Source organism: Pezoporus wallicus, unplaced genomic scaffold (genome assembly GCF_028554395.1).
Source record: "Pezoporus wallicus isolate ANWC-B61680 ecotype Strahan unplaced genomic scaffold, APGP_CSIRO_Pwel_v1 contig_6899, whole genome shotgun sequence".
NCBI classification, from domain to species: Eukaryota; Metazoa; Chordata; class Aves; order Psittaciformes; family Psittacidae; genus Pezoporus; species Pezoporus wallicus.
Genome location: NW_026638613.1, coordinates 2745638 through 2773569, shown reverse-complemented (window position 1 = coordinate 2773569; position 27932 = coordinate 2745638). Strand labels below are relative to the sequence as shown.

The 27932-nt window shown below is 37.8% G+C and overlaps 1 protein-coding gene across 2 annotated transcripts; it reads left to right on the top strand.

Annotated features, from left to right (window-relative positions):
• Nucleotides 1-82: 82 nt before the first annotated feature.
• On the top strand, nt 83-27932 carry PRKCI (protein kinase C iota). 2 transcript variants are annotated; one of them, XM_057411521.1, is made up of 18 exons: nt 83-326; nt 7614-7735; nt 11647-11736; nt 13058-13108; nt 14249-14334; nt 15679-15819; nt 16668-16722; nt 17402-17460; nt 17838-18014; nt 18547-18644; nt 19599-19685; nt 20342-20477; nt 21624-21711; nt 22530-22655; nt 22740-22819; nt 23829-23918; nt 24203-24318; nt 25333-27932. In XM_057411521.1, the coding sequence occupies exons 1-18, from the start codon at nt 211-213 to the stop codon at nt 25418-25420; spliced, it is 1806 nt and encodes a 601-aa protein (XP_057267504.1). In that variant the 5' UTR covers nt 83-210; the 3' UTR covers nt 25421-27932. The 2 variants fall into 2 exon arrangements, with proteins under 2 accessions (XP_057267504.1, XP_057267505.1); XM_057411522.1 differs by lacking the exons at nt 83-326; nt 14249-14334 and having other exon boundaries at nt 7698-7735.

Below are 27932 nucleotides of genomic sequence, written 5' to 3'. Positions count from 1 at the left end.
CCGGGGAAAGACCTGTACTCCCCTCCTGCACCGTCGCGGCTCCGCGCTCACCCTCTGCCCTTTCTCTGGTGCTCCCCACCCCGTGGTCCCGCCCGGCCTGGCGCTGTGAGGAGGTGGCGGGGAGCGGCGGGGGTCGCACAGCCGCCTACCGCTCCCCCAGCACTCTTCTCGTTCGCCGCCCCGGCGGTGCCGTCTGCCGCGGGGTGGGGGATGCCGACGCAGCGGGACAGCAGCGGCAACAGCACCATGTCAGCTCCGGGCGGCGGAGGGGGCGGCCTCGGCGGGGACAGCGCCCACCAGGTCCGGGTGAAAGCGTACTACAAGGGGTGAGTGAGGGCGCGGAGCTCCGGAGGCGGTGGGAACAGGAGGTGGGGCCCGGTCAGTTAGGCGGCGGCCGGCCGGGGCGGAGCGGTGCGGTGGGGCCGGCGCTGTCCTGCCCGGTACCTCGGGAGCGGCGGGTGCTCGGCCGTAGGTCTGAAGGCGACCCTTCTCTGGGACGTGTGGAGTGGGCTCCCTTCTAGTGCGGGGTTTGGTGGGTCGAGAACGTCTCCGGCTCCCCGGCGGTGGCTGAAGCCAGGCACGGCTGCCCGCAGATTTCCGTCAGTGGGTGGCTCCTCGAATGAGAGGTCTTAAAAAGGAGTTTTTCGGTGCACTTACTGTAATTTTAACATTTCGAGTCCTGGACATGCACTTACTCGTAGGGGAAAGAAGGAAGAGGGAAGGGGGAAAAACGCCTCTTGATAATAAAGAGTGCGTTAAAATGACTTCCAGTGCTGCTCTGAACCTGGGTGATCTGGAGGATTTGTTTGGAGGAGCCTCTCCTGGGGTTTTGGGTGTCAGCGGGGGCTGGGGGCCCTGAGCGCCGGCACAGCCCCTCTCCTGTCGTGGTGGCCTTGCCGGTGAGGATGGATGTACCAGAGGGGCTTCTGCTGCCCTGCTCACCCCGCTTTCATGCACCCCAGGGTTCTAGTTGTTTACCTCTTGTCAGTAATGACTACATATTCGTTCATAACCCCTTATTGCAGAACACATGCCAAAATTCCTACTTGAGAAAATATGTTCAGGGTTCAGCTTTGGTCCTGGTCCCTGTGCTTTAGTTGATATTAAGGTCTAGAGGAAGAGGGTGTTTGGTTAAAAACCTATGTCATCAGTTTTTAGGCTGTTTCTCTGGGATTGAGTGACTTCTGAGGGAGTCTGTGAATGGTAATTTAATACGAATCTACTGTTAGTTATGCTTCCAGTGTAAAAAAAAACAAACAAACAAAAACCCCAACACAACACCAAACAAAAAAAACACCCAAAACCAAACCAAATAAATAAACCCAAGCCAAACAAAACCCAACGTGCTAGAGGTCTGCACAATGCAAATCTGAATTTTGCTGGTCTGATTCTCCAACAACTATATATAAGGCAGGAGAAGCATCTGGTTTGGCATCACAACCCGCTATTAAATAGTAACAGTTATAGCACCTAACTTTAAAAGTCTTGAGTGCAAGGGTTGGTGGTGGTTCATTGGGCCATTAAGTTTGAGAGAAGGTGATCTAAGCAGAAAAAAATGTAGGTTGTGTTTTTGGATTAAGAGTGAACACATGATCCTCTCGACAGCTTCCTTCCAGTTATCTGTGTAAAGTACAAGAAATGGTTTATTGCATTTACACTATTTATTTTATTATTTCTCTTATCTCTACCTCTGTAATTTTAAGAGACGTACAGAAATCATGCTGAGTGTTTGATTTTTGTCTTGTGTCTACTTTGGGGCTTTTCTTGTCAGAAATCTCTAAAAGTTCTGTAGAGACTGGCACAGTCTGTGGCTTTAAAAGATGAGTGAAACACTGTCCAAGTCATAGTACATGAAATTCTAAACTCTTTGTTTTACAGTTCCTTTCTTAAGGATGTGGAGATACCCCTGGCTATTGGCTGGCAGAATTTTTCATTTGGTCCAGCAGTGAACTTAAAGTGGGAGCTGTTCTGGGTTAAAACCATTTATTTTTCTTCTGCTGGGTCAGTTTTAATCTTGATCATTTCTGCATGCAATCACATGAATCCTTTAGCACAGGGAGGCTGTGGTGCAAGAACAGAGAAAGCAGTTCAGGGTTGTGGGAGTGAGGAGGAAAACTGCTACATTGGACAGGAATGCTGGCTCATGACATTTTAAATATGAGGTAATAATTTCACAGAGAGGAATGTTTCTTTTGAGTCTTATCTGTTGACTTTTTATCTGTTAATGCAATTATCAAGTTTACTTTTAATAATGATACTGAGTCACATAGGGTGTTGGTTAACCATTGCAAATACCAACAAACTAACAAGCTGAATGCCTTAGTCATAATTTGTTTCGAGAGCTAAATAAATTATTCCCTCTGCTTCCTTAAAATGGAAGGTGTCATGCCACCTTCTTGGACTAGAGCTAACAAGAAGTGGGTATCAAAGCAAAACACTTCTCCTACACTTACACTGCGGCAACTTGGAGACTGAGACTCTAAATGCTGATTATCAAAGGCAGTATTTTCCCCTTTTGTGAAATAAAGTGTCTCAAGATTAGAGCTGGAGAGAGGATTTAATGGGAAATAGTGTTAATCAGGAAATGTTAATCTCTCTTAATTTCATTTTAATAGAAGTGTTTAAGAAGGTTGTAGAAGTTATTGTGGAAATCTTGACAGGAAGGGCTTTTCATCTTCCAGAAGGAGTTTCTGGTTAAAGAATAAAAACTCAGTAACTCGGAAGCACAGATTTGTTCTTGAAACAGTGGGAATCTGATAGTCGGGATACTCCTGGGGCCTGAGATGCCTGCTTACTGACTTAGAGCAAAGAGCTGAACCTGAATCCCCAAAACAGGCTTAGGCTGGCCAAGAGCCTAATTGCTTTTCTCAGCCAAGACAAAAGCTTTCATGAAGAACACTTTGAAAGGCCTTTATTTCATTCAGCTGTGCAGTGGTAATTCTTTATCTTTAATTAATGAAATATGTGAAACCAGGAAGGAAAATTTTCCTAAAATGAGCAGTGATGATGACAGTAAAGGGGTGGGGAATTCTCAGGACTTCAAAATTAAGGTGTTAGGTTGAGTTTGCCTATTTCCTTCTCTTGGGTAAGCCATGCTTATTATCTTTCTCACAGGGCTGGTTGTTTAAAATGCTGAAAACAGTGTTGTTTTAAAGAGTTACCCTAATCCACGCAGTGTATGTAATACACTGAGTTCTTACGGATTTACTGTTACACTGATGTTTACTCTACTTTTTGATGATACAGTAGCAAAGTGTAGCAGCTTCAAAGGTGAACGGCATCTATAATTACAACCATTTCAGCTTTCTGATATTATTCCAAGTTTACCTTTTGTCTTATCTCATTTCTTCTAGATGCTTTGTTGTCAGTTCAATACAAGAAGCTATTATATCATTAAGACAGGATTGCATTGTAGTAGTAGAGAGCAGATAGGAGTAATACACTGCTTGTGCTCTAGGAATCCTGTAGAATTAACACTGTTGATTTAAAAAAGAAAACCAAAACCAAACAACAAACTTGAAGAACCGTTTTTCTGTCATGATTAGGACTACTAGCTTCCATGCTTTCAGTGCCCAATGTAGATTTTGCTCTTTGCCTACTCTGTGTAGGCTGTAATGTAGGTTAGAATTTTAATATAGTTAAAGGCACAGGTTACCAGTGGTTTTCTGTTTGGTTCAAATGAAGAATGCTTCTGACAGTTCCCTCATGATACATGTTAAACTTAATTCCAGGAAATTAATTTCTTAAGAATTTTTGGGTTCACACGTCCTTTATGCTTTGATCAGTTCTTCAGCTCAATGTCTTCTATTGCTTGTTGAGGATCCGGTTCTCCATAGGAGAGTGTTCAGCTTGAGAAAGCTTTGGTCTAAGCCTGTGAACACGTTTTCACCCCTTCTTGATGTTTCAATACTGATTTGATTTTCTGGTGATAAACTTTTTCCAGAAATAGATTATGGATGCAAGCAGTTTGAGACATCTGTTTTTACAGTGATTGTTCTCTCAGAAGTTTAACCTCAGAAGTGAAAAATGAGATGCAGATACTGAATTGCATTTAACTGTTGGCATTGGTGTTTGGGTTTTTTGTTTGTTCTGGTTGGGTTTTGTTTGTTTTTGTTTGGGTTTGTGGGGTTTTTGTTTTTTCTTAAGGGATATTATGACTGTTGGATGATCCGTTAAAGAAAAGGCATGAGGAAAACTGATCTCAGGAAAGGTCAGGAAGATAGTGATGGGGTTCATGGTCTTCTAGAGATATTTAAAACTTGTTTTGTAGCATTTGTGTTTAGATCTGTCATTTGTATTTTCTCAGTCTTCCTGTGATTTATCCTCTACTAATTTTTAGATTTGCAGGGTAGGGATTCACACAGGCCTTTCATTAGTGTGAATAAAATGATCCTTTATTAATATTCATGGAAGATATAAATGACAACGTGCTAAGTGACAGTAATTCAGGACAAGTGCTCTCTTGTTTATTTGCATGTTTCTTACTCAGAAGTCCCTGATTAAGACCTATTATAATAGTCCTAAAACAAGTTCTAAAAACCACATCCAGATGTGGTGATGCAAAGGGTGTGCTTTAATCAGATTTTCTTCTAATTCCTCATGTGTATCATGAGAAGACAAATAAGGATATTATGCTTTAGAACAGCTTTATAACAAACATGTTTATTAAAAGCAGCGTATAAGCTTATCTTCCTAAGAAGGCAAGGGCTGTTGTCAAGATTATGTTTGCCCATGTCTTAGTGAAGGAAAGCATTTTGTATTTTTTAATGCAAGGCAGCAGGCTATGGTCTGCACTAACTTTCCTTTGTTCTTTAATTTGGCCTCCTAATTTTTGTTTAAAATGCCAAATTTTTTCTCAGTAGAGTTTTGACTTTGTCTTAGCTTGAATGAATGCAGTTTTGTTGGTTTTTTTTTTTCTATTGAAGACATCATCGGTGTATTTTTCTGGTGCAAGAAGAGTGGAAAACACCATATTATGCAAAGGTGTGGTAATAGAACTACTCTGAAAGTGAGACCTGCCTCAGTAGAAAATGTCAGTGTCATCAGTGTAGTTAACATGGCAAAATAAAGCTCATAGGAAAACCCGTAATCTTTCAGTTTCTGTGTTATGGAAAGCTGGCTTCACATCTCTGGGAAAAGGGTGCTACATGTTGCTTGTGGAGCCTTGTTCATATTCATATATTTATATTGCTATTAGCTGGAGATCCCTGAAAGCCTGATTAGTATTTGGTGTGACAGAGATGATAACATCTTCCAAATGGGTTTAATAACTGTCCTGTGTCCTGTAATTTAATACATGTCCTGTCAGAGGTATTAGAGTAGTAATTTAGGGAACTTGCTTAAATTCTGAAATATCTGAACTTTCCTTTTACTCGAAGGGCAACTATTTTGCTCCTTAAAAGTAGCAACAAGTAGCAAGAGGTTTTTTTTCAGTTTCTCCTTATAGATACAGATACTGAGCTGCTCACTATGTGGTATGTTGTGACTTTTTCTTCACTGAAGTACAAATAAATCTATTTTAAGTGAACTTGAATCATCAAGTTTGAAAACCTGATGAATAGACTTTGTTAATATATATACTTTTTAATCTTGATTTTTGCTAGAGCATCAGTGATGACAGTCTCTTGAGATTATGCTCTGTCACCTAACTCTCTTTGCTTGTCTGACAATAAATAAGTCATGTAGTCACCACTTATTTTAACATACCCTTTCTCATTATATACTAGTTCAACCACAAAATGAACTGCAGTAATCGAAATACTTAACTCTGACTTCTCAGTGCCCTTCAGAACTTAACTTTTGTTTAAGAAAATATTCCAAAGTGAATATATCTGCACTAAAATATAAATAAATGAAGGGATGGTAAACTTTAGCACAAAATCAGTGAAGCTACTAAGTAAGCAGTGCCTCATTTCCGTCCCTGAAAAACAGGAAATACAGGTTAAGACTTTGCCTCCTAATAGGCCCTCGTGGGTTTCTCTTTGGTTGATGCCTGTGTGTCGGTAACAGTAACACACTGTTAAATCCACCTCTGTTCATAGAGACAAATGTTGGCATTGGGTTTGCAGTTTGTGCATTTTGATAGGGCATGTGAAGGGAAAGCTTTATGAGCCAGCACAGTTTGCCTTGTGGGATGGTCGCAGTCAGGTGTTTCAAACAAAGCCCAGTTTGCCCCAAAGTACTGTACTGTGTCTAAATATTGGGATCCAAATACTGGTTTGTTTTGCATTTTCTCTTGTGTGAAAAGAGGAGGAGCAATTCCTTAACCAAATACCTTAGCAGCTTTTTGACTGCCTTAACCTAGGTTATTGAAGAGGGGTCATTTCACTGCCCTCCTTACTGGAGTCTTTCCTGTAACTACACTAACTCTGATTGTGCTCTTAAATCCAGAAGTAGGCTCGCTGTTCTTCTTGAGTGCTTAGAAATTGCTAGTTTGTTTTATTCATGCTGCTGAACTTAAAGGAGCCTCAGGCAGGCATGTTTATCATGTGTGTTCTCGGCACTCTTGAAAGTGGTTCAGGTTCAGTGACCACAGCATGTCATGTTAAGTCACCACCTTGATACCAGTCTGCCCAACACACAGGATTTGAAGGTGTTTAACCTGCTGTATATGTGTACTTGAGCCTGGCAGGAATGTTGGTGTCAATTTTGACCAGATAGAAACTTTGCCAGTTGCTTCAGTATTTCCCCTCCCATGTCTTACCAAATCAGTGGCTGGCTCCAACTGAAACAAAACCCAACTAGCTGAGCTTTTTATGGGCAGATTAGTCTCATAGCTCACATATTTGGCTTATAAAAGATGTTTGCAGAGTAGTGTGGTAAACAGCCTTCTGCCTCCCTCTGCACTGTATCTCTGAAATCCTTTGTTTGAAGGACTGAAACCCTGAGTCACCTGTTTCCCCCTTAAGGCCAAGCAAATACCAAGACAATAGGTCAGCATTTTATGTTAACACATTTTAAACACCTGGTTAATTCAGCTTTTAATCTTAATTATAACAGAAATACCTATTCTGCATAACAGTAAAGTAGTAGATTTTTAACTCTTCCCCATCACTGCAGTGAAGCATTGTGGGTTCCTTTTTCTAAAGGCACTTTCAGTATTTGGAACATTCCCTCAGTCCACTAGGAAACCTGTTTAATGATTTTCATTAATTTTTTTACGACATCTACATGATCAAAATGTAGCTGAACACATGTACACTCTTAACAGCATTTTGCTAATGACAAAATAACTGTTAAAGCACAAACCCAGCTATTATGTGCTAATCAGGTCCCACAATTTTGTTAGCATTTCATTCTTGTTTCCATTGGTATGTAATGTATCTCATTTATGTGTGTGGTTAATATCTGCTGCAACTCGCTTCAACTATTTCAACATTTAAATCTTACTTTTTCTTAAGCAGATACCTGGAGGATTCAGTGTCAAGTAGTTGGTAATAAAAACCACCTGGAGCCTGACTGCTGTAGGAAGGGAACTTATGTGCTTGACTAATATTTTTCTAGGGGCTGCAGCAGGGATGGGTTTTATATTAGTGGTACATGGCAAGTGTTATCGGTGATGATCAAGTGCTGCATATTACAGAAGTTCACTGATTTATTTTTCTCTTTCTCAGGGACATCATGATAACCTATTTTGAACCTTCCATATCATTTGAGGGACTATGCAGTGAAGTTCGAGATATGTGCTCGTTTGACAATGAGCAGCTTTTCACCATGAAATGGATTGATGAAGAAGGTAAATCAATGCTGATCAATGTGTTGCTCAGCCATCTAGCCTTCCTCTCTTTGATCTTTTCCTTTCCCTCTACCTTTGTAAGATAAAGTTACGAAATGTATGTCATAAGTGTATTTTTTAGAAACAGTATAACTGACTCCAAAAAGAATGGTTATCCAATGCCTCTGTAAGTATATCTTAATGAAAAGGTTGTGGCTTCAAACTGTTTAGTGTATAGCATGCTGTTTTAATCAAATAAAACCTCAGTGACTATCAAAATGTGAATTCAGTGTTAGGATTTATTATGAGAGGATTATACTACTGAAGATGACCATGGTTCCCCTTAAGTCTCTGAAAAAGATCTAAACTAACCTTAAATTATGCAAATTACAGTATTTATCTAAAATATTGATACAATTTAATATATAGCCAAATTGTACGTGTAAGCAAAACCATTATATTTTGAGTGTATGAGTTGTTACTTTAGCAACCTAAAGTCTGTTAACGCATAGCTATAAATAAAATTCTTTGAAAATATTAAAAGAGAAATTACTTGTCCAAATGATACATAGTAACTTTTCATCGAAGTGCAGTAACAGTCTTGGTTGAGAACTTTTGTCATCTCCAGCATTAAAGTTATCCATGTAAGAGTTTACCTCAGATGAAAAAAGAGTTGGGAGTCTGTTCTCCCTTTCTCCTAACAGATGTAGTCCAGCTGAGCTGTATGCATACACTAGTAATTTTTTTGAAAACAGTATTTGTAGTTCCTGTTTTCTTTGTGGAATTGGTGTATTCTATATGCAGTTTTGAACTACATGGGAGAGACATCTAAATTATGAAATAGCTGTTGGGTTATTTTAGCATGCTAAGTACGTGATGCAGTACATAAAAGGCCATAATGTGCAATGATTTGTTGGCAGTGATTAGTATTTGTGTGCAGTGATCAGCATAAATGGTGCTTATAGAACTGTTTCCTCCCCTTCTCAGGGCTTTCCTAGTCAAAATTGAGTGACTGCCAGCTTATTCAGAGCTTAAAGTTAAACATGGACCAGGACTGAGTTTTTGGAAGTGCTATATGGGCAGGTGTGTTGAAGATCACGTACTCTTGGGAACCTGAGCAGGTTTTCCTTCTTTCTTTTTGCCTTCCATTTTTTTTTTTCCCCTTCTTTATTCCCCTCATCATTCCAAAGTTATTTATACCAGGCAGATACAGTAAAGTAAAATAAACTGTTTATGACTGAACTGTGTAGTGGTGCTGTTTGGGTTGAACATTTACTTCACAGTAATATGTAAATAGTAAATAAGCTGGCTGCTTTGTTTTATCTCGAGGAGGAAGATAGACTCCTCACTGAAGAGTCTGCAGTGTCAGTCATAGTAAGAAGCACAGATCTTGCTTTAATAAAACATTTACAGAAAATTTTGTGTGGAGTCAGTAATTACTCGAAGCAGCAGTCTGTTCTGTCTCAGTTTCTGCTCTATAATGAGAGATAGGTTTTTTGCCTTTTTTTTTTAAAGGAACATTGCAGTTTGTGAATACATGAAAACAATGTAGTCATAGGATTCAGTTTTCACAAACAATCCGTGTCTGCCTTAGTCATTGACTTCCAGTTTAATGTCAGTGGAGAAAAAGTTAATCTGGTGACAAGGAGCATGTTTAAAAAAAAAATCCCCCCAACTTTATTATGAGTCACTCTTGCATCTGCAATGTATGGCTTCTTGCCGAGACCCCTGCCTCGTCTTCCTCTCTCACAAATTCTCTTCAGTGTTTTCAGTTGGTATTCTTTCTAGAAACTCATAATTGTCTTTCTTGGAGAGTTCCTGTGGTACATCCTCTTTGCTAAAACTGAAGTTTACTCTTTAGTCGTAGCACAAAGAAATACGTATACTGTGGACTAGTACTTGTTATGCTACTACCTGTGCTTCGCATAGAACAAGGCAAGCAAGATACAGGGTCTAGGCCATCTCTTTGTTAATTCCTGACTAAACTCCTTGATCAGACGTGTGATGAAACCATATTTACCATGTCATCAAGGTTTTTATTTGTCATATGCTAAATGTCTGTTTAGCCTTTGCAAGATGCAGAGCATCATGAATAACTACTTTTATTTCATAGAGGAAGTGACAAACAAGGCAGATCTAATTTGAGTGGAATCACTTCAAAAAATGCTCAAATGCAACTGGAAAGTAGAACAAACTGGATTTGATTTTAGACAAATTTCTACTTTACTTGTATGCCGTCAGTCTGTCTTACCTGTCTTCTAAAATGGCCTGTAGGATGGACACTAGCCTTATGTTTGTGTTCAGTCTGTTGTTTCTTGCTGTATAACTGGAAAGTAAACGTTTTCCTATGACACTTCTCCCAGCTGTCTTTGGCTGCGAAATTCGTCCTACTATTCTGCCCTTATTGAAAGGGTATGTCTATAAACCTCCTGCTTCTAGTTTGAAATATGGTGTGTGTTCTTGAGAGCCTCCTTTTCTTCTGCCAGAGAGAAACAAAAAGCTGTTTGCACAGGTGTCGGAAGCAAATGAAGAAAAACTGGTTTGTTGATTCTTGTAGACAGCCTGGATAGATACAACTGTTCCTTCTCCTCCCCCATGCTCTATGCTATATAAGTTTGTGCAGTGGGTAGGCAGGTTGATGTCCAGATAGGCTAAATTGTAGGGGGGAAGTGGTATGGTGAAAAATGACTACATCTGCCTTCAGAGATTCATTTTGAGGATTATGACATGCAAAAAAGAATAAAGATAGAATGTTGCAAATGGGTACTTTAAAATTATTACTAATATTTTGGCAATAGAAAAGAATGTATACATTAGAAACAAAAATTAACTTAAAAAACTTCCCATAGGATGAATTTTAAATGTTCTTCCTGCCTGCTAAGGGGGTGGTTCCACTGAAGCCTTAGCAGCACCTGTATTAATTTGGTATCTTGTAGTACAAAACAAAGAGAATAGTTAATAGACTGTTTCTAGTTAACTTCCAAACCATGATTTTGTCTAAAGACTCAAAGTGGTAAAACTTTCACATTGTATCTAGTTCAGCTGAGATGGAAATTGTTCTGCTTCCTCCAATTCAATTACCCACAACCAGTTTACTACTTAAGGGTGTGGAAAGTAGTATTTCTGATAAAAACTGGAAATGCTATATGAAAGTTAACTTGTTATACATGTTTTTGGCTAGAAAGAAGCTTGTTCTGCTGACATGCTGGAGTACGAGCAGGCAAAGAGAAATCCCACAGACATCATCTTGTGTAGGTGGATGGAGGAGGGAAAGTTGAACCGATAGTCAGAAGTATTTTCTTTCTTTGGGCCTGTGATAATTCAGATGCAACAATTTTTCCCCTGCCTTAGTGCCCTTTCTTTAGGGTTTTTTCCTTCAGATAGTCCTGTGAGGGTGAAAGTAGTAGTTAAAAATCAGAAAAATGGGGTGTTTTCATTTAAGTTACATGATTTGCCAAATGCCTTGATTGAGGTTTGAGGAAAGACTGGAAGCCAAACTGCTTTTGCACCTCCTCATTAAAGTTTTGGCAATGTTGAAGCAGCTGTGAAAACAGAAGTAGACTCAGTTCCAATTAAAAATCCACAAAATCCAATGGAATCTTAGAAGGATTTCAGGTGCAAGAAGATAACCTGCACCTCCTATACTGAAACACTGTGTAACCATTCTTCTAGCAGATCAAACCAATGATGTTTCGTGATTATGATATGCTTGCCTCTTGGGAATATCTCATATTTTTATTTTCCCTGAAATCATTCAATATGACTATATTTTCAGATTCTCTCTGAACAGCATTGAAAGTAAATGCTACCACACTTGAGAATATTGTTCTGTTTTGCTGTGTTAATTATCTTGGATCCAACTGTGAAAGAAGTGTTGAGTAATACAGAACTAATTGGATTGAGTTTTGTATTGTTCTCTCTCCTTTCTACAGGAGATCCATGTACAGTTTCTTCTCAGCTGGAGTTGGAAGAGGCCTTTCGGTTGTATGAACTAAACAAGGATTCAGAGCTTCTAATTCATGGTATGGTGACATTTAATATATTGCTTCTCTTGTTTCTACCGTGAATAAGTGGAATTTTTACCTTGACTTATCTGCATCTTTTGGACAGCTTCCTTGATGAAAGCCTGTCATGGCATTCTGTCAAAGAGGATGCTGAAGAGCGTGCACTGTGCTTTTTCGCTGTCAGCACTCTGTCAATGTTCTTTATTAAATTAAGGGAGGAAAAAATACTTCCTGTTAGTTTATTAATGAAAAACAGACCCTGTCTCTTTCATTCATTCATCCCAAGCGCCTTTGTATGCTTGCTGGCAATGAATGGTGGAAGAGATACAGGACAGTGTCCTATGCTTTGTTGTTAAATGCTTTAGAGCAGCACCTATATTAGCAAAAAAAGTGGATGAGCTCAACTTGTGATGCCAGATTAGTCACAAGTTTGATTTTTCTAAAATTAAATAGTTTTGAATCTAGTAATACTGTGCCCCTGTTTTATGTGTAATAGTTCGATTTTTATTTTTCAAGGTTATACACCTGTTTTGGTAGCTTCTGCAGTATATTTTTCTTTCTGTTTATACCTTTTTACAAGTAGAAGATAGATTTTTGTTTAACAGAGATAATAGCAGAAAAGCAGAGGATCACTCAAGCATGTTAGTGGGGGCGTTACACTACGGTGTCTTAACATGGTCCTTCTCTAAAAGGATGCAAAATATCTAGTTCACAATCAGCTCATTGTAGTAGGAGGGACAGCTTTTCAGCTATCCACAGACTTTTAAGAAGTGGAAGAAGAATGTAACCTTTTGCTCTATATATTTCCACTCTTTCTGTGTATGTTACGTCAGCATGCTTTTTGATCTGCCTTTTCTCCATTTATTTTTGTGTCTGATAAGCTTCTGATTAAAATGGCACCAGGGTGCACTCTGGCCAGTTATACTGCTGAACCTAAGTAAACTGAAATAAAGAAAAAGGCTAATGTAGACAAGATCATATGTAGCTGTTGGGACACTGTAATATAGTAAGTTTATAGTCAAGATTTCCAAATACTGACTGTGATGACTGGTCACATGAGAAGCCAGAATGGTTACTTTTTTCTAGTTAATTTCCTTAGGAAAGAACTTGGTTTATTCTGCTTCTTGGTTGTATTTCTCATGTATGTCACTGTCCTGTCCAGCAACAGGGTTTTGTGGCAGTTTTTCAGCTCACCTGCTTTTGCACAAGGTTTTGTTAAAACACAGTATGTGCTGAATTCCTGAATGGTTGAATGCCTTTCAGAAGTGTTGTATTTAACCTAAAGATTTATTTTCTCTCAGAAATAAAAATTAATCAGATGCTAATGTCTGTCTTGCAGTATTCCCTTGTGTACCAGAACGGCCTGGCATGCCTTGTCCTGGAGAAGATAGTAAGTAGGCTTTTTAGTTAAAAAAATGGAAAATCAAGAATTCAGATTTCCTTTTTTAAAAATGTTTATGTTCTGTGTTGTTTTGTCCTACACTTAGGATTAGTAATAATCGAATATCTACAAATTAAGTATTTAAAAGGAATAGAAGTCTTGCTAAACTTAAATGTTGTTTATCACTTCTGAATCGTTGTTAATAAGCACTTCACATTCCTGTTAACTATCCATGTCACTCTGCTTTCCTTGCTTTTGCCTCTTCTACCGTGACAATTTTTTATCTTGCTTCTGTCTTTGGTAGTTACCAGATTGCTGGCTGAGTAATGTGAACAGAGGTTTGTAACCAGTGGTAATCATTTGTTGTTTCACCATTTAAAGATCACTTAATTAATTATAAATTGATGTCTAGGTACTACCAGGAGTATTCTCTGGAAACCTCTTAGGTTACGTTAGCTGGTATAGGTAGTTTTCCCTCTGTCTTAAAGTTTTGTGTATGCTATGCACACACACACATCTGTAAGCTTGACATCCAAGCCTGATAAATGTAAATGTGCATGCTTAAAAGTTAACTTCAGCAGTATGGGTAATGCTGCTTTTTTGAAAAAGTGAGGCTGCAGGATGAATTAGAAATAGACTGGCAGCTCAGTGTAGTTTTGTATATTGTAGTTTTCAGTTTTGGTTCCTGATATGTCCCTACTAATAAAGAGTAAAAATCAAAACCAAACATTGGCAGCTGTGAATCTAAACCATTGGAGGATTTGTGCAAGCAATCTTGTCAATGAGGGCATGCTGCTGAAATGCACATTCTTTCCTCCTTCCCCCAGCTCCTCCCCAAGTTTAGCTAAGGCAGGTGCATACTTTGCACACAAGTGTTTGTATTGTTTGGGCAGTTTCCCTTCTCTTCAGTGGCTATTACTTTTAACTTTGGAAAAGCAGGATTAATTTTGAGTTGATAGGGTTATTCTGCTTTAGATTTGCTCCAAAACTTAAAAAATAAAAAAGATACTTGGAACATTACTCTGTGTTTCTGTGAAGCGCAGGAGTGAAACTACTCTGCAAATCACTCTGCACAGAAAACTCCACGAGAAGATGTTGTAGTTCTGTATTTATATTTTTATGGATATAATCATATGTTTTTCCTCTTAGAATCCATTTATCGCCGAGGCGCCCGCCGGTGGCGAAAGCTCTATTGTGCAAATGGTCACACTTTCCAAGCCAAACGATTTAACAGGGTGAGATTCTTGTTGGGTACTTGAAAGCATGATACAGGGTTGTCTTACTTTTGTAATTACAATGTCACTTCCTTGAAAAATTCTAAGGTATTTTTATTCTCATTTTTGTTGTTTGTCTGTAGCAGCTACACTTTTGGTAACCCTGTAGTTTCAGGAAACTTAAGTTCCTGATAATTTAGTAATGATTATAATAGAAAAATAAATTGGTTGTAATTCACTTTACATATACTATGAGACCATGATATTGATTATACAAAGGCTCCTGTGTTCCCTTAAAGTCTTTGCAGAGGTCAAACTTGAATACTGGCATTAGATGGCTGTGAGCTGAAAATACATTTTCAGTTCTTTCAGTTCTGGGCTTAAAAACATCTGAGCTTGCTTACATTGCACAGACTTTTCTTTCATGATGTTTAGACTATAAAATTGAGATGTTTGTCCAAAGAGCCTGCTTGTGATGGCATGTAGTCAACTGAAAATAAAAAACTGTTTGTAATATTTTCAAGAAGCAATGGTCAAATACAATTAGCTGATGGCCAAGAAGGCTTAAGGAACAAGGAAAAGCAAACCCAAAATACTGGAATAAGCCAGGTTCCTTGACAGCTTCAATAATCTTTCCTTATTTTCTGAGCTTAGTGTATTGTGTGCTTAATGCTTGAGATTGCCTCTACTGAATTTCATCTTGAGCATCCTTCATATCTAACTTCTAAGCCCGCTTCCTCCCCCCCTCCCCTTTTTGTTTTTTTTTCTTTTTTAAACTCTTTCTGGTCAAAGGCTGTCAAGGCACCATAGCTTAATCACTTTCTACTCTTGCTTTCATAGGCACCCTGTTTTCATAGATCTTTGAGTTGTTTTGTGAATGTCCTTCAGTAATCTTCCCATGTCCTATTATCTGGTGGTTTAATGTGTCAAAACTTTTGCTCTCCTGCCTTACTCTGTACAAATGTAAGGACTCATCTACACAGATGAGGAGATGCATAGCAAATTAGCTCGGTCACAGCAGCCTACTGATTCAGCTGCATTGTTCTGACTTGGAGTTGATTGGCTCATGCCTCCCTGGGGCTGTGTGCAGCAGAAGAGGCTGGCCATGCCTGCACCTGTCCATGTAGATGCAGGCTTTCTGAATAGCAGTTGCTGCTTATTGTTCAGTTGTAGTTTTTGAACTCCTATGCATTGTATCTGCATGTTTGTTCTCAAGGTTTTCAGATAGACACTCTTGATGTAGTGGCAAGTTCAGCAGGGATCTCTGATCTCCTATCCTATGGGTTTTGTTAATGATAATCTGGCTGATTAGTTTTTATTGTTTAGTTTTGCTCTTTAATTGGTTTTGTTGATTTGTCATTCTAGAGAGCTCATTGTGCCATCTGCACTGATCGAATATGGGGCCTGGGTCGCCAGGGATATAAATGCATCAATTGCAAACTCCTTGTTCACAAGAAGTGTCACAAACTTGTCAATACTGAATGTGGCCGACATACACTACAACCAGTAAGTAAAACAAAAGAAGAGTTGTCCTGAAAAAAACAACCACCAATCAACCAACCAAACCCCATGTTATATTAACAGTTTTTGAGCTACAGTCTGCAAATGATCACAGTAGATGAAACATCATTCTTTATGGTTACTGCAACACTTTGCAAGTAAATGTGGGATTCACATAGCAAAAGGCAGTTTAGTGGCAAGACAGGAATCTAATTTTCACATCTTGTATTTTTCTAGTGTCTAATATAAGCCTAGAAGTGATGTTTATCTCATTCTTCGCTGCTCTGTTACATCACACATTATATATATACACATGCATTAGTGAAGAGAAGTACAGGTGAAGTAAATTCTCTAAATATCTGTTAGATTATTAGATTATTTCTCATTTTACAGAAAAGGAAGATGAAGTGCAGAGGTTTTGTCTTTTCTCCCAAGAAATCCAATCATCTTTAGTTCTTAAGTCCCCAGAAAATTTTAGATGATTATTGCTCCTGGCTTAATATTAAAAGCAGACAACTACAGGTCTACCTTTTGTGAACTCATTTGACTAATGCATGTACTGCTGAAGTACTTGAGCTTTTCTGTCTCATTTCTCATCTGCTATACTTCTTTTCTCTGTTGTCCTAAGTTGTCACTTCACCAGCTTCTGGAAGCATGTTGTAACTTCCAGAAAATTGGTAAAATAAAGCCTGCAGTGGTTTCTTTTATTGAGTATGAATTAGAGCAGTATGTATGTTGATTAAACAAGTTAAAAAGTAGCTCACATTATATTCCTTGGGGATCATTTATTGTCTCTAAAATAATGTCTCTTATACTTGGACAGTCTAATACAAAAATCCTGTCTGTATTTGCAGGAGCCAATAATGCCTATGGATCAGTCATCAGTGCATCCAGATAACGTAGAATCGGGTAAGATGAATAATTTTTCTTCTTTAAATTACTGTAAGTTGCTGAAACATGACCTTTGGGTTTTAAAATGAAAAAAAAAAACTTTAAAATTATTTTTAAAACCATTCTTTTTTCATAGAACAAGAAAAATAAGACTTGTATGCTCTTCTTAATGATAAGGGGAATATAAATACAAAAATTCCTGTTTTCCATGTCCTACCAGCTTAAGAAACCTGGCTAAAAAGGAAGAATTTAGGCTGTCATAATTTTTCCATCAGTAAGCCATATACTTTAAATGCTCTGATCAAAAAAACAAAACCCCTTAGCAGAACTAGCAGGGCGTCTACTGGATTTGTAGCCAAACAAGTTCATTGTTGTAGCAATAAGAGTGATGGGCCTAATGTCTGAATTTGGATATAGAAGATGGTCAGTTTAAAAAACAAACAGACCACTGTTCTGCACAAGATTCTCTGTGTGTGGAGTTTGAAGAGATCTCCAATTATAATTACAAGATTTTATATTAGCCATAACTGATTACTAATGCAGTATTGGGAAAGAGTGATTATGATGGTTTACCCTCCTGCACTTAAAAAAAAACTCAAACCCAGCAGTTTTGAATACTTATAGTAGAAGTATTTAAACTGTGTATCTCTCTGAGCTTTTGTCACATTGGTCTAACAGGTTTTTTTTGCACCTTTAGTTATTCCATATAATCCCTCAAGTCATGAGAGCTTGGACCATGTTGGTGAAGAAAAAGAGGTAACGTATCTTAACTATGCGATGTGTATTCAGAGATCTTAAAGCCTGTGTCTGTCAATTTCAATATTTTACTAATTTAATTTGTCACAAACAAACAGCTTACAAGCTGTTTTATTTTGAATCTTGAGTTGAGATATGCTTTATTAAGGAAGTCTTCCAAAATCCTTCAGTCTCTTCTGTTTTCTACCTGCCAAGTCTCCTTTGCCTCCTTTCTTTCCCCTCACATTCCTCTCCAGGACAAAGCAGTTTTAAGAATAACAAGTGTTAATTGAATTACATGCTTATATTAATTTTGCTGTTCTGTTTGAAATGCTGACTTTTGCAGTTGTTAAAATTGGAAAACCTGCTTACTCATTTCAAAGTATCTTTTCCAATAGGCAATGAGCATTAGAGAAAGTGGTAAAGCTTCCTCCAGTCTGGGTCTTCAGGATTTTGATTTGCTCCGAGTTATAGGAAGAGGCAGTTATGCTAAAGTACTGCTTGTTCGACTGAAGAAAACTGAACGCATTTATGCAATGAAAGTAGTGAAGAAAGAGCTCGTCAATGATGATGAGGTAGGCAAGCCTTTTACAATGAATCGGGCAGCTCTTCCAAAGAGCTTCAGTATTTCCCTCAAGTTGGGAGATTAGTGGGAATTTGTCAGAAATTGCAGTATTAAACTGCTGAACACATGCTGTTACCAAAGATTTCCCTTGTGTTCTTTAGGCTACTCTGAAAAAGAATCGAGTGTCTGTGGTTTGCTATCCAAGAGGTTTTGTATTTACTTCTCTGTCTACCATTGATTTGCCTTTTTTTTTAATGCTACTTTGCATTTGTCTGCACCTGTTTCTTTTATAGATGAGTGTGTTTTCATTCAAAAGTATAGTCACGTAATGAGGCTAAAAGTATAGAATGCTTAAGACAAGAAAACCCCCCAGTATTCTGCATTGTCTTACTTCACACTGGAAAACTGTATATTTAATTTCTTTTGAGTAAAATGAGGACAGCAAAACACTTGAATATCTTTCTGCTAATTGTCATTAATACATACTTGACTTAAGAAAGGCAACAGTCCTTTTCTGAATGTCACTTTTCTTAAATAAATAGGATATTGATTGGGTTCAGACAGAGAAACACGTCTTTGAACAGGCTTCAAATCATCCCTTTCTTGTTGGACTACACTCTTGCTTCCAGACAGAAAGCAGGTAAAAGTCATAAGATAATAAGAAGATAATCTTATTTGAAAAATACTTCATACTGTTAGGCATCTCAAAGGCCTATTTAAATCATTAAGTGTTAGGCAGGTAGTGAAAGACAATGTACCATAGTATTTTACGAGCAAAAGGCCATGTTCATCATCTAAGCTTTTCAGATTGCAAAGATGCAACAGAATGCAAAGTACCGATAGGTATGATGGGAAGGATTCTGGACAGGAAGAGAGGTGCAGCTAGCATACAAAAAAAAAAGGCTTAAGGATATAAGGTAGAAGACAGAGCCTGGAATGAGTGGAAGAAGAAGTTTAGGGAGAGAGAAATCAGAAGTACAAAAAATTACTGGGATGGACTGTGTGACGGTGAGACTCTGAGCAAGACTCAGAAAATAGTATCTGAATTTTTAAAAGGAAAACAGAGTAATAGAGATGAAAATTATTATTATACTATGTGTTTATTTTTGTATATATAAAATATAGTTACATATTTAAACAATATCCTTGCTGTTTGAAAAGGTGACAAGATAGAGGAGGGAAGTGAGAAGAAGGAGTGTTCGTAATATACCAATAGTATTAACTCTGAACAAAGAAGATTAAAGGGATAACGATGGAAAATTGGAAAAAAAAATCTGGTTTGTGCACAGAAACTTATGTGAATCTATTTATATCATCACATATGTAATAATGGCAAGGAGTAGCTTTAATGAATTAGGAATGGGAGAAGGTCTGCTTACTTTTCTTTTGCAATAAGGGAATTACCTAGAGAAACTCCATATACTTGATTTTTAAACTAGGGAATTTATTCAAAGGGAGGCAAAATGCTGAAACTGGCCATGTTACCAGAGAGATGGGAGGAACTGAACTGACATTGTTCAATAATAGATCTGTAACATCTCAAACCTCTTTCAGCCTTGGAGAATATAATTTATATCAACCCCCTGTGTTTCAGGTTATTCTTTGTTATAGAGTATGTAAATGGGGGAGATCTAATGTTTCATATGCAGAGACAGAGAAAGCTGCCAGAGGAGCATGCCAGGTATGTCTAATTTCAGATTTTTTTTGCAGCAAAACAGTTTGTTTTCTGGCACAGTGCAGTAGTGAAGAGATTATGATGATGAGCTAGCAAATCCTCTCCAGATGTTAAGGATTTAGGAAATGTGATACTGCATCCTCATTTTAATGTTGCAACCTATGATATTTTTGTTTCAAGGAGGAACTGTACTAGGAAGCACTTCGGTATTGCTTGCCTTAGCATTACCCTACATGACTTCAGTCTGATTCTGATTTTTTTTTTTTTTTTTCCCTAGAAAAACACTTCTGTGGTTGTGGTTGCTTTTTTTTTGTTTTGTGGGGTTTTGTTTTTTTTTTTAATTTCTAATGATTTGACATCAATGTGTTTCTCTTAGAACAACCACTACCAGCTGTCCCGGCAAATGCTGAGGTTTTGGTGCATATGCTTCATCTCAGATGGTGAGATGAAAGGGATGATTGCAGTAGACACTAATATTAATTAAAAATAATTTTTGAAATGACTGTGGATGGAAACATTTGTATGATTATAAGCAATTTATATACTTATCTGATGAAAAATAACAATACATGTGATTATATTTAGAGAAGTATCATACTACAAAGACTGTTGTGGTTTGGGTTTTAATTATTTGAGTAATCAGTATGTTCTTTCTACACTAGGTTTTATTCAGCTGAAATCAGTCTAGCCTTGAACTATTTACATGAACGAGGGATAATCTATAGAGATTTAAAACTGGATAATGTACTACTAGATTCTGAAGGGCATATTAAACTCACAGATTATGGCATGTGCAAGGTAAGCTCTAGTTCCTTGCTAACAAATAATATCAACAGTTAAGAAATTGTCATAAATTAAAAGATGTAGATGCTTAAAAATGTAAAATTTCAAGGTATTCATTTATACACAATGTAGATTGGCATTTTTCCTTCTTCCATTTATAGAAGTGAAATAAGTATACAGCCTAAATGCAGACACTAGATATATATACTATTTATGATTTTTATAAAGCAGCTTTATCGACTTGACTGAGAGGGGTAGGCTAAAATAGAATCATAGAATAGTTTGGGTTGGAAAGGACCTTAAGGTCATACAGCTCCAACCTCCCTGCCATGGGCAGGGATACCTCACCCTAAACCAGGTTTCTCAAGGCCTTGTCCAACCTGGCTTGGAACACTGCCAGGGATGGAGCAAGATAGCTTGATTTCAAGAAGAGCAAGAGGTTGAAATGTATCAGTCGCGCTTGCTCCCATTGAGAATGTATGACACTTCCCCTTTTTTCTCAAAACTACAAAGACACTGGAGCACAGGCTTGACTGCCATGAATTGCCATTATGCTGACCTGTTAGAACTATTTTAAATGCTATAATTTGGCTAAGCAACTGAAAAGCATAAAGTAGTACAGGTTGGAAAGGGCCTTGGGATGTCTAATCCACCCTCCTGTGCAAAGCAGGGTAAGCTGTCATATCAGGCTAAGTTACTAAGGGCTTTATTCAGTTTGTCTGTGAAAACCTTCAAGGATGAAGCCTGCAGAACTTCTTTGAGTAACTCCCTCCTCATTCTGCATCCCATGCTCTTCTCTGTAAAGCTTGTATCTGTCCACTGCAACACCTCAGTCATGTAAGCTCCTCCACCATGCCTTAGTTATTCCCATTTCCCTATCACTGGAGATGTGATGGAGCTTACTACTGAAAACCTTAAAAGATGTTGTCATCAATGTGTGCCATCCTCCTGAGACTTTAGATGAGTATTTACTTTTCTAGTAAAGCTATAATATATAAATAAACATAAAATATGTAATATATAAATACACAAAAAATTGTTTAATTTTGAAAAAACAAAAGTTTATTCTGGATACTTAATTCAAAATCAAGTTCTCAGCAGAGGGGGGAATGTGTGATCCTTGGCTAACTGTAAAGTATTTTCTTTCCCCCTTTCTTAAAGGAGGGCCTGAGGCCTGGTGACACAACCAGCACATTCTGTGGGACTCCAAATTATATTGCGCCTGAAATTCTCCGGGGAGAGGATTACGGTAAGCTGAATTTTTCACTGCTACCATGTAACTTTTACCTTGTCTCTTACAACTGACTCAAGCTGCTCAGCAGTAGAAAGTCTAAATCTCAGTTAGAAACGTGATCATTCTTAATTAGGCATCCTGTCTGGAAAACTAAGTGAACCCTTCAAAGGAAAGGCAGAGAACATCCCTTTAATTGTAAAACCTGTTAACATCTTGTTCCATTTAAAAAAATCCCAACAACCAAACAACAAAACAAAACCCCAAGAACACAAACAAAAACCTCAAGACAACAGAAAGAATTTGTTTAAAATCTCGCATTTTATTTCTGTGGGATGTCTCTTCCAGACTGGCTTCACATGTTCTTTCCTTATCACAAACTTTCTAGGCCAACCAGACTGTATCAGTCCCAGCCTAGCTACTGGAATACTTCTCTAGCAGTGAATAGCAGAATAGCCGTGCTTAGCTCCATAGATGACTGCCTTGCTACCATTAAGAATCACATACTTCCCCCTTGTCCCCTGCCCTGGATAATCCGCTGTTAGTAATGCCTAGGCTTAAATATTACCTAAACCTTTGATAAGGTCCTAATACCAACTTTTAAACTTCCTGCATTTCCTTTTCTTTGTACAGCATCCCCTCCTGTAGAGCATGTAATGAACCAACTAATGCCATGTACAGTCATTACCTCTTTAGCTGGATAATCAGAAAACTGGCAGTACTTAATTTTTTTAAATCATTCTTTTTTTCTCAAAACATGCTTGTCTTTAGCCCCAGAAGCACTGGCATTTTTGCTTCAAAATGCTTTCAGTGGCATTTTCTCTTCTGACTTCTAGGCTTCAGTGTAGACTGGTGGGCACTTGGTGTGCTTATGTTTGAAATGATGGCGGGCCGGTCACCATTTGATATTGTTGGGAGTTCTGATAATCCTGATCAGAACACAGAAGACTATCTCTTCCAAGGTAAGTACCCTGAGTAGCGTTTCTACTTAACTATAATCAAACTTTAAAGATGAGAAGGCTTATAGGAACCTCGTTTTCTTACAGTAATTTTGGAAAAACAGATCCGAATTCCCCGATCCCTCTCTGTTAAAGCAGCAGGTGTTCTGAAGAGCTTCCTTAATAAGGTAAGATCCAGCTGCTATTATTTGAGACTTCTTAAGAGCAGCTAATTTGTTTTGTTTTGGTTTTTTTAATCAGTTGACTAATTGATGTGTAGGCATCATACATAGGCAGACATACTCTATCTGGGTAGGAAAAAAAAACAGGTAGAAAAGGTGTGAGCTTAACGCAGACTTTCAGTGGAGCTGGTAGACCTATTCTAGATACTTGTGTTGAAATCTAGATTCTCCGGCTGGGGTTGTGAGTAAATTTCAAATTGAAAGGCATAGGAATATTCCAAGTGATTTCTTTAATTTAGGGAACTGGACAAACTTACCAGGTTTATCTTGTTTCCTAAAGAGAACAGCAAATCACTCTGACAACTTCTGATGACTTTGTCATGGGAACTGCAGAGGCTGTATACACTTGCGGATAGTCAAAAGGTGCATATGTGGTAGTGGACTAGTCCTAGCCTTTATTTAGTAAGTGTAATGTGACTGGGGAGAAGGAGGCATGGGAAAAAATAGATTTGGTTATATTATTTTAAGGAAGTAATATTTTCAAGAATAGTGCTTCAGTTTTAATTCCTCAGTAACACGTGATACATGTACGTGGAGGCGGCACTGTCTTGTTAAAATGATCTTCTGTCCACTGTATTTATCAGTAACCTGCAGTTACTCCTCCAGTGTGATTGCCTGGCACAATCAGTCTGCTCAGGGACGGGCAGGGAAGGAACACATTCACTTGTAATCTAACCAAGTTTGCTCTGAAAGATACAGTATGTTTAAACAGGTCTGAGTAAAAATAAAGAAAGATAGCATGAGTGTTCATATAAATTTCAGTTAACGGCTTCTATATATTCATGCCTATTTCAGACAGTAAATTGAAAGAGTTTCCAAAATAAAAAATTCTAGCTCAGTTCTTCAGTGTCCCTTCTAACTCTAGTGTTTCCTTTCTCATTGAGTCTGTAGCATTTGCATGTTATTCATGTGTAGGCCATGGCACTCATTTAGAAATATTTTCTTCCTTGCACAGGATCCAAAGGAACGTTTAGGCTGCCATCCTCAAACAGGATTTGCAGATATCCAGGGACATCCATTCTTCCGCAATGTTGACTGGGATCTGGTGTGTGAATTGGCTTATTTTCTTCATACGCAGTGATGGCTTAACAACTTGTTTTGAGATCAGAGATGAACTTAAGCTCAAAAACCTTAAGCTCTTAACTTAAAATGTATCACAATGATAACACAGAATCTTTTAACCCTTTTGCACACAGTAAGTACAGTAGACTAATAGAATGATTGTACAAAGTATACAGAAGAAAACTAACAGTAACTTCCAGCCTTGTTTAAAAATAATTCCATATGTTGTAGCTCATTCTTGGTGTCACTAACTGCATTTATTCTTAGATGGAGCAAAAACAAGTGGTGCCTCCTTTTAAACCAAATATATCTGGAGAATTTGGTCTGGATAACTTTGATTCCCAATTCACCAATGAACCTGTACAACTCACTCCAGATGATGAGTAAGTAATATAGAATTTAAGAAGTTCTGATAAGCCAGTGAAGGAGCTGTAAAACTTCATTTTAACAGCTGTACTTGTAGCACATAGAGTATACATAAAGTAGTAAATATAATTTTCTTGAGTTAGTTTGGAAAAAAATCTATTATGTCTTCATGATAGACTTAGCATGGCTGGATTAAGTCTTGTACTCTAGCAAGATGTAAAAAACAATTAACAGTGGGAAAGTTGCTATAAAGAATCTTAGCTCAAGGAAAGGTGAATAAGTGTTATTTTACAAGTTTCAGTGGTATCTTCTGCAAGAAATGAACATGTAAAGGAAAAGACCTTTTTTGTCAAATGGTTTATTTTTGCAGTACTTTAAGCCATGATATTTCTAGAATATTTGGTTTAAGTTGAGTTCATCTGGGGTGTTCTGAACAAGACCTGATGCTTTGTTTGGCTTGTTTGGGTATTTTAAGTTATTAGTTAGCCAAGTGAGATTATGCTGGCTGATAAACCCTTGATAAAATGCATGATAATGCATTTGATTTAGCAGTGGATTTGTGGTTCCTTACTTCTGAGGGGCCCAAATTTGGGATGAGAAGGGAAGTACCTTTCTAGTTTGACTGAGCCACTTGTTCACAGTTTAGGACTTTTTCTAGGGTTTTATATATTGTTCATGTAGCACGTAAACACAAACAGTGAAAATAAAATGTTAGCTACGTACCTTAGTTAGGTCTGAGATCCAACTTCCTTCTTCATCTATTCAAATGCAAAATGTACAAACTAAATTGAGATAAGTTGCTGATGCAGGTACAGTGTCTATCACATTCTATTCAGCTTTTTACGAAAATTACTGTTTTAGAAGTTTTAAAATGGCAAACTTTGTAGATTGCTTTGGGGGAAAAACAGGGACAAAAAATAGATTTTCTCAATTGCAATCTGCTGTACTGGTCTAAATTTTAAGACCAGCTCACTTAATACTGTCATCTTTTTAGTTTTCCTGAACTAATGACTGTTTTCTAATCTTAACAGTGACATTGTGAAGAAGATTGACCAGTCAGAATTTGAAGGCTTTGAATATATAAATCCTCTTCTGATGTCAGCTGAGGAATGTGTCTGAATTCTCCACTTCTGGACTGTGCCAATTGTTACTCTGTTTCTGCATGGATAAACATCTCTTCATTTGGATGCACTTGCATAAAATGAGAAACTGAACATTTTACCCTTGCCACATAGTGTGAATTACCCACTAATTTCCTTTTTGTATTAATTTTCGTCCAGGACACTTGTTATGCTGAACCGTCAGCTGCCACATTTTAAATGTTCAACTTTCCAACAGTCTTGCCAAACTTGAACTTTAAGATCAAAGTTGGTCTCTGGGGCTCCAGACTGCACAATAGGATAATCTGCCAATACAGTGTTCTGATAAAGGAAAGCTTTCTTACTATTTTAAGAACACAAGTTGCATTAGGGGATGTAGTAAAATATCATTAAAGGACTTCCATTTTTCCAGCAAGAGAAGTAAGACCTTATGACTTCTGTCATTCTAAATCTCTCCTCTCTGATATCTAATTTCCTGTTCTTCTGGACTTAGAGCTGTGTTACTGCCCTTTGAGTTGAAAAGACAGTAAGGAGAGCAGGTTTTAAACTGAATAGGTCAAGAATGGCTGCTTTCACAGGGTGTATTGATCCTGTTCTAAAGGATATGATTATTAGAATCAATAGACTTTCCTCCAGAATTACACACTAGGAATTGCATGCTGAAACGCAGAGTGCCTTTCTGAGCCTGTCGCTTTCAGTGAGGGTTGTCCACAGTATAAAGTGTCAGTTTAAATAAATGGAATTCACTTAATAATTTCAAAAAGTTAAAATCTGTACCGTGTAGGTTAGTGATAATGGGCAGCTAATATTGACAGACATAGAACATCATGCTATTACTTCTTGCTTTTATACTTCCTGTCTGCACTGTGTTGGAGCTGCACATTACAGACACCGCCTACATAAGGGCATTGTTACCTTTTGTTAATCTTACTGCCATACTTTTGGAAATTCATTCCACTTTGCCAGTGGAAAAAACACATTAGGGGGGGTAGAGGGGGAAAGGTGCTGTCCGTAATAATTCCCTTCACTTCTCCACTTGCAGATGGCGATTTGTGATCACAATCAAACCTTGAATGTTGGTAATAGACTCAAAGTTAATAGGAAAGCAATTGGAATCAGTTGAAAGTACTGTTCAAACTAGGACTTTTGGGAGATGTGATTCTTAGATTTCAGGTTAGTGGACAGTGTAATATACAGCACAGATGATTCTTATTTTTAATGCTTGAGGAATAGTTTTGGATGTCTTAGGCTGAAGAAATGCCAAATGTACCACTTTCTTATTATTTTGGGGAAAAGGGATTAAGAGACACTGAAGAAAAGCATCTGTGTTACGTAAGTAAGAGCTGTAAGGAAAGCTGAGTGTTACTGTAAGCAGATCTAAGTATCTGTAAGCACAAGTTAGCAAACCTTACCTAAAACTTCTAAGAAACCTGCTTGCTCGTTGTGTCTCCTTGAAAATCCTTGTATGGCCACACTGTAAATCCATGGCACAAATCTTGTGGTGTATGTTTTTTCACTTGCATGTTAGCTTCAAGGAGAGAGATTGCACAAATGAACATTACTGTCATGGTACATAGTATTTAGTTCATATTTTTCTTTGCAGTGTGAATGGGAAACTTTAAGTATCAGGCTGAGTTTTTCAAAACTGGGAAGTGATTGGAGGGGCCTCAGTTTCAGGAAAGCATTGACCCTCCGCACTGTTAAAAATCAGGTTCCCTTAAATTCAAGTTGTATATTTTCAAATGTAAAATATTGCAGTAAACTTACTTCTAAAGAGCAGCTAATAACTTCAGCACATTTAATTCATGTCAAGTGAACTGCTTATGCGCAGGTTTGAAATTGTGATTGTTTAGCCTCTGACTTCTGCACCTGCATGCCTAGTTTTAGACGTCAGGACTTAACATTGGATATTAAACTTGGAAGTTATTTAAAGCAAACAAGAAAAGCCTTGTCTCTACAGTGGCTTAATTTCATATGGGGTACTGAGTAAAATGGCTTTACATAAGGAAGGGCATTTCTGCTATTCATCACAGCAGAGTAACGGAGTAAAACACTGTCTTCTGTGCTTAAAGCAGAAATTAATTTTTTTTTTACAGATAATGTCACAGAGGATATACTTTTTCTATGTACATGTCTAACCATTAAGAATGTTGCTAAGTGACAGACATCTTAAATGACTGTATATCCATTTTTGAACCTTAATTTTCTCCAAAGTGCCATGATATTAACGGTTATTTTTCATTGTTAAGTATATAGCAACAGTCAGAAATATTCAGAAGGGACATTGAGTGTAAACAGTCCAGTGCTGTAGACTTTGTCTTTTGGAGAAAGTGTCTGCATCAGAAGCATGATGTATATATGTGGATTTACCTCCTTTTTGTATGTGAATTGGATTCTTATGGGTACTCTGCTAGTTAATATTGTCACTACTATTTTCCTGTTTCATATGGAATATGGTCTTGAATGTTGTTGTGTAATCATTCCCTTTATTTGTGCACACTTTTTACTTTAAATAAAACATTTGTATTAGG

Excerpts from the sequence above, each read along its gene's own strand:
- PRKCI (XM_057411521.1), top strand. The coding sequence starts at position 211 with ATGCCGACGCAGCGGGACAGCAGCGGCAACAGCACCATGTCAGCTCCG. Across the intron at positions 13,109-14,248 it reads GCCTTGTCCTGGAGAAGATA|AATCCATTTATCGCCGAGGC; the intron begins GTAAGTAGGCTT and ends TTTTCCTCTTAG. Across the intron at positions 15,820-16,667 it reads GCCGACATACACTACAACCA|GAGCCAATAATGCCTATGGA; the intron begins GTAAGTAAAACA and ends CTGTATTTGCAG.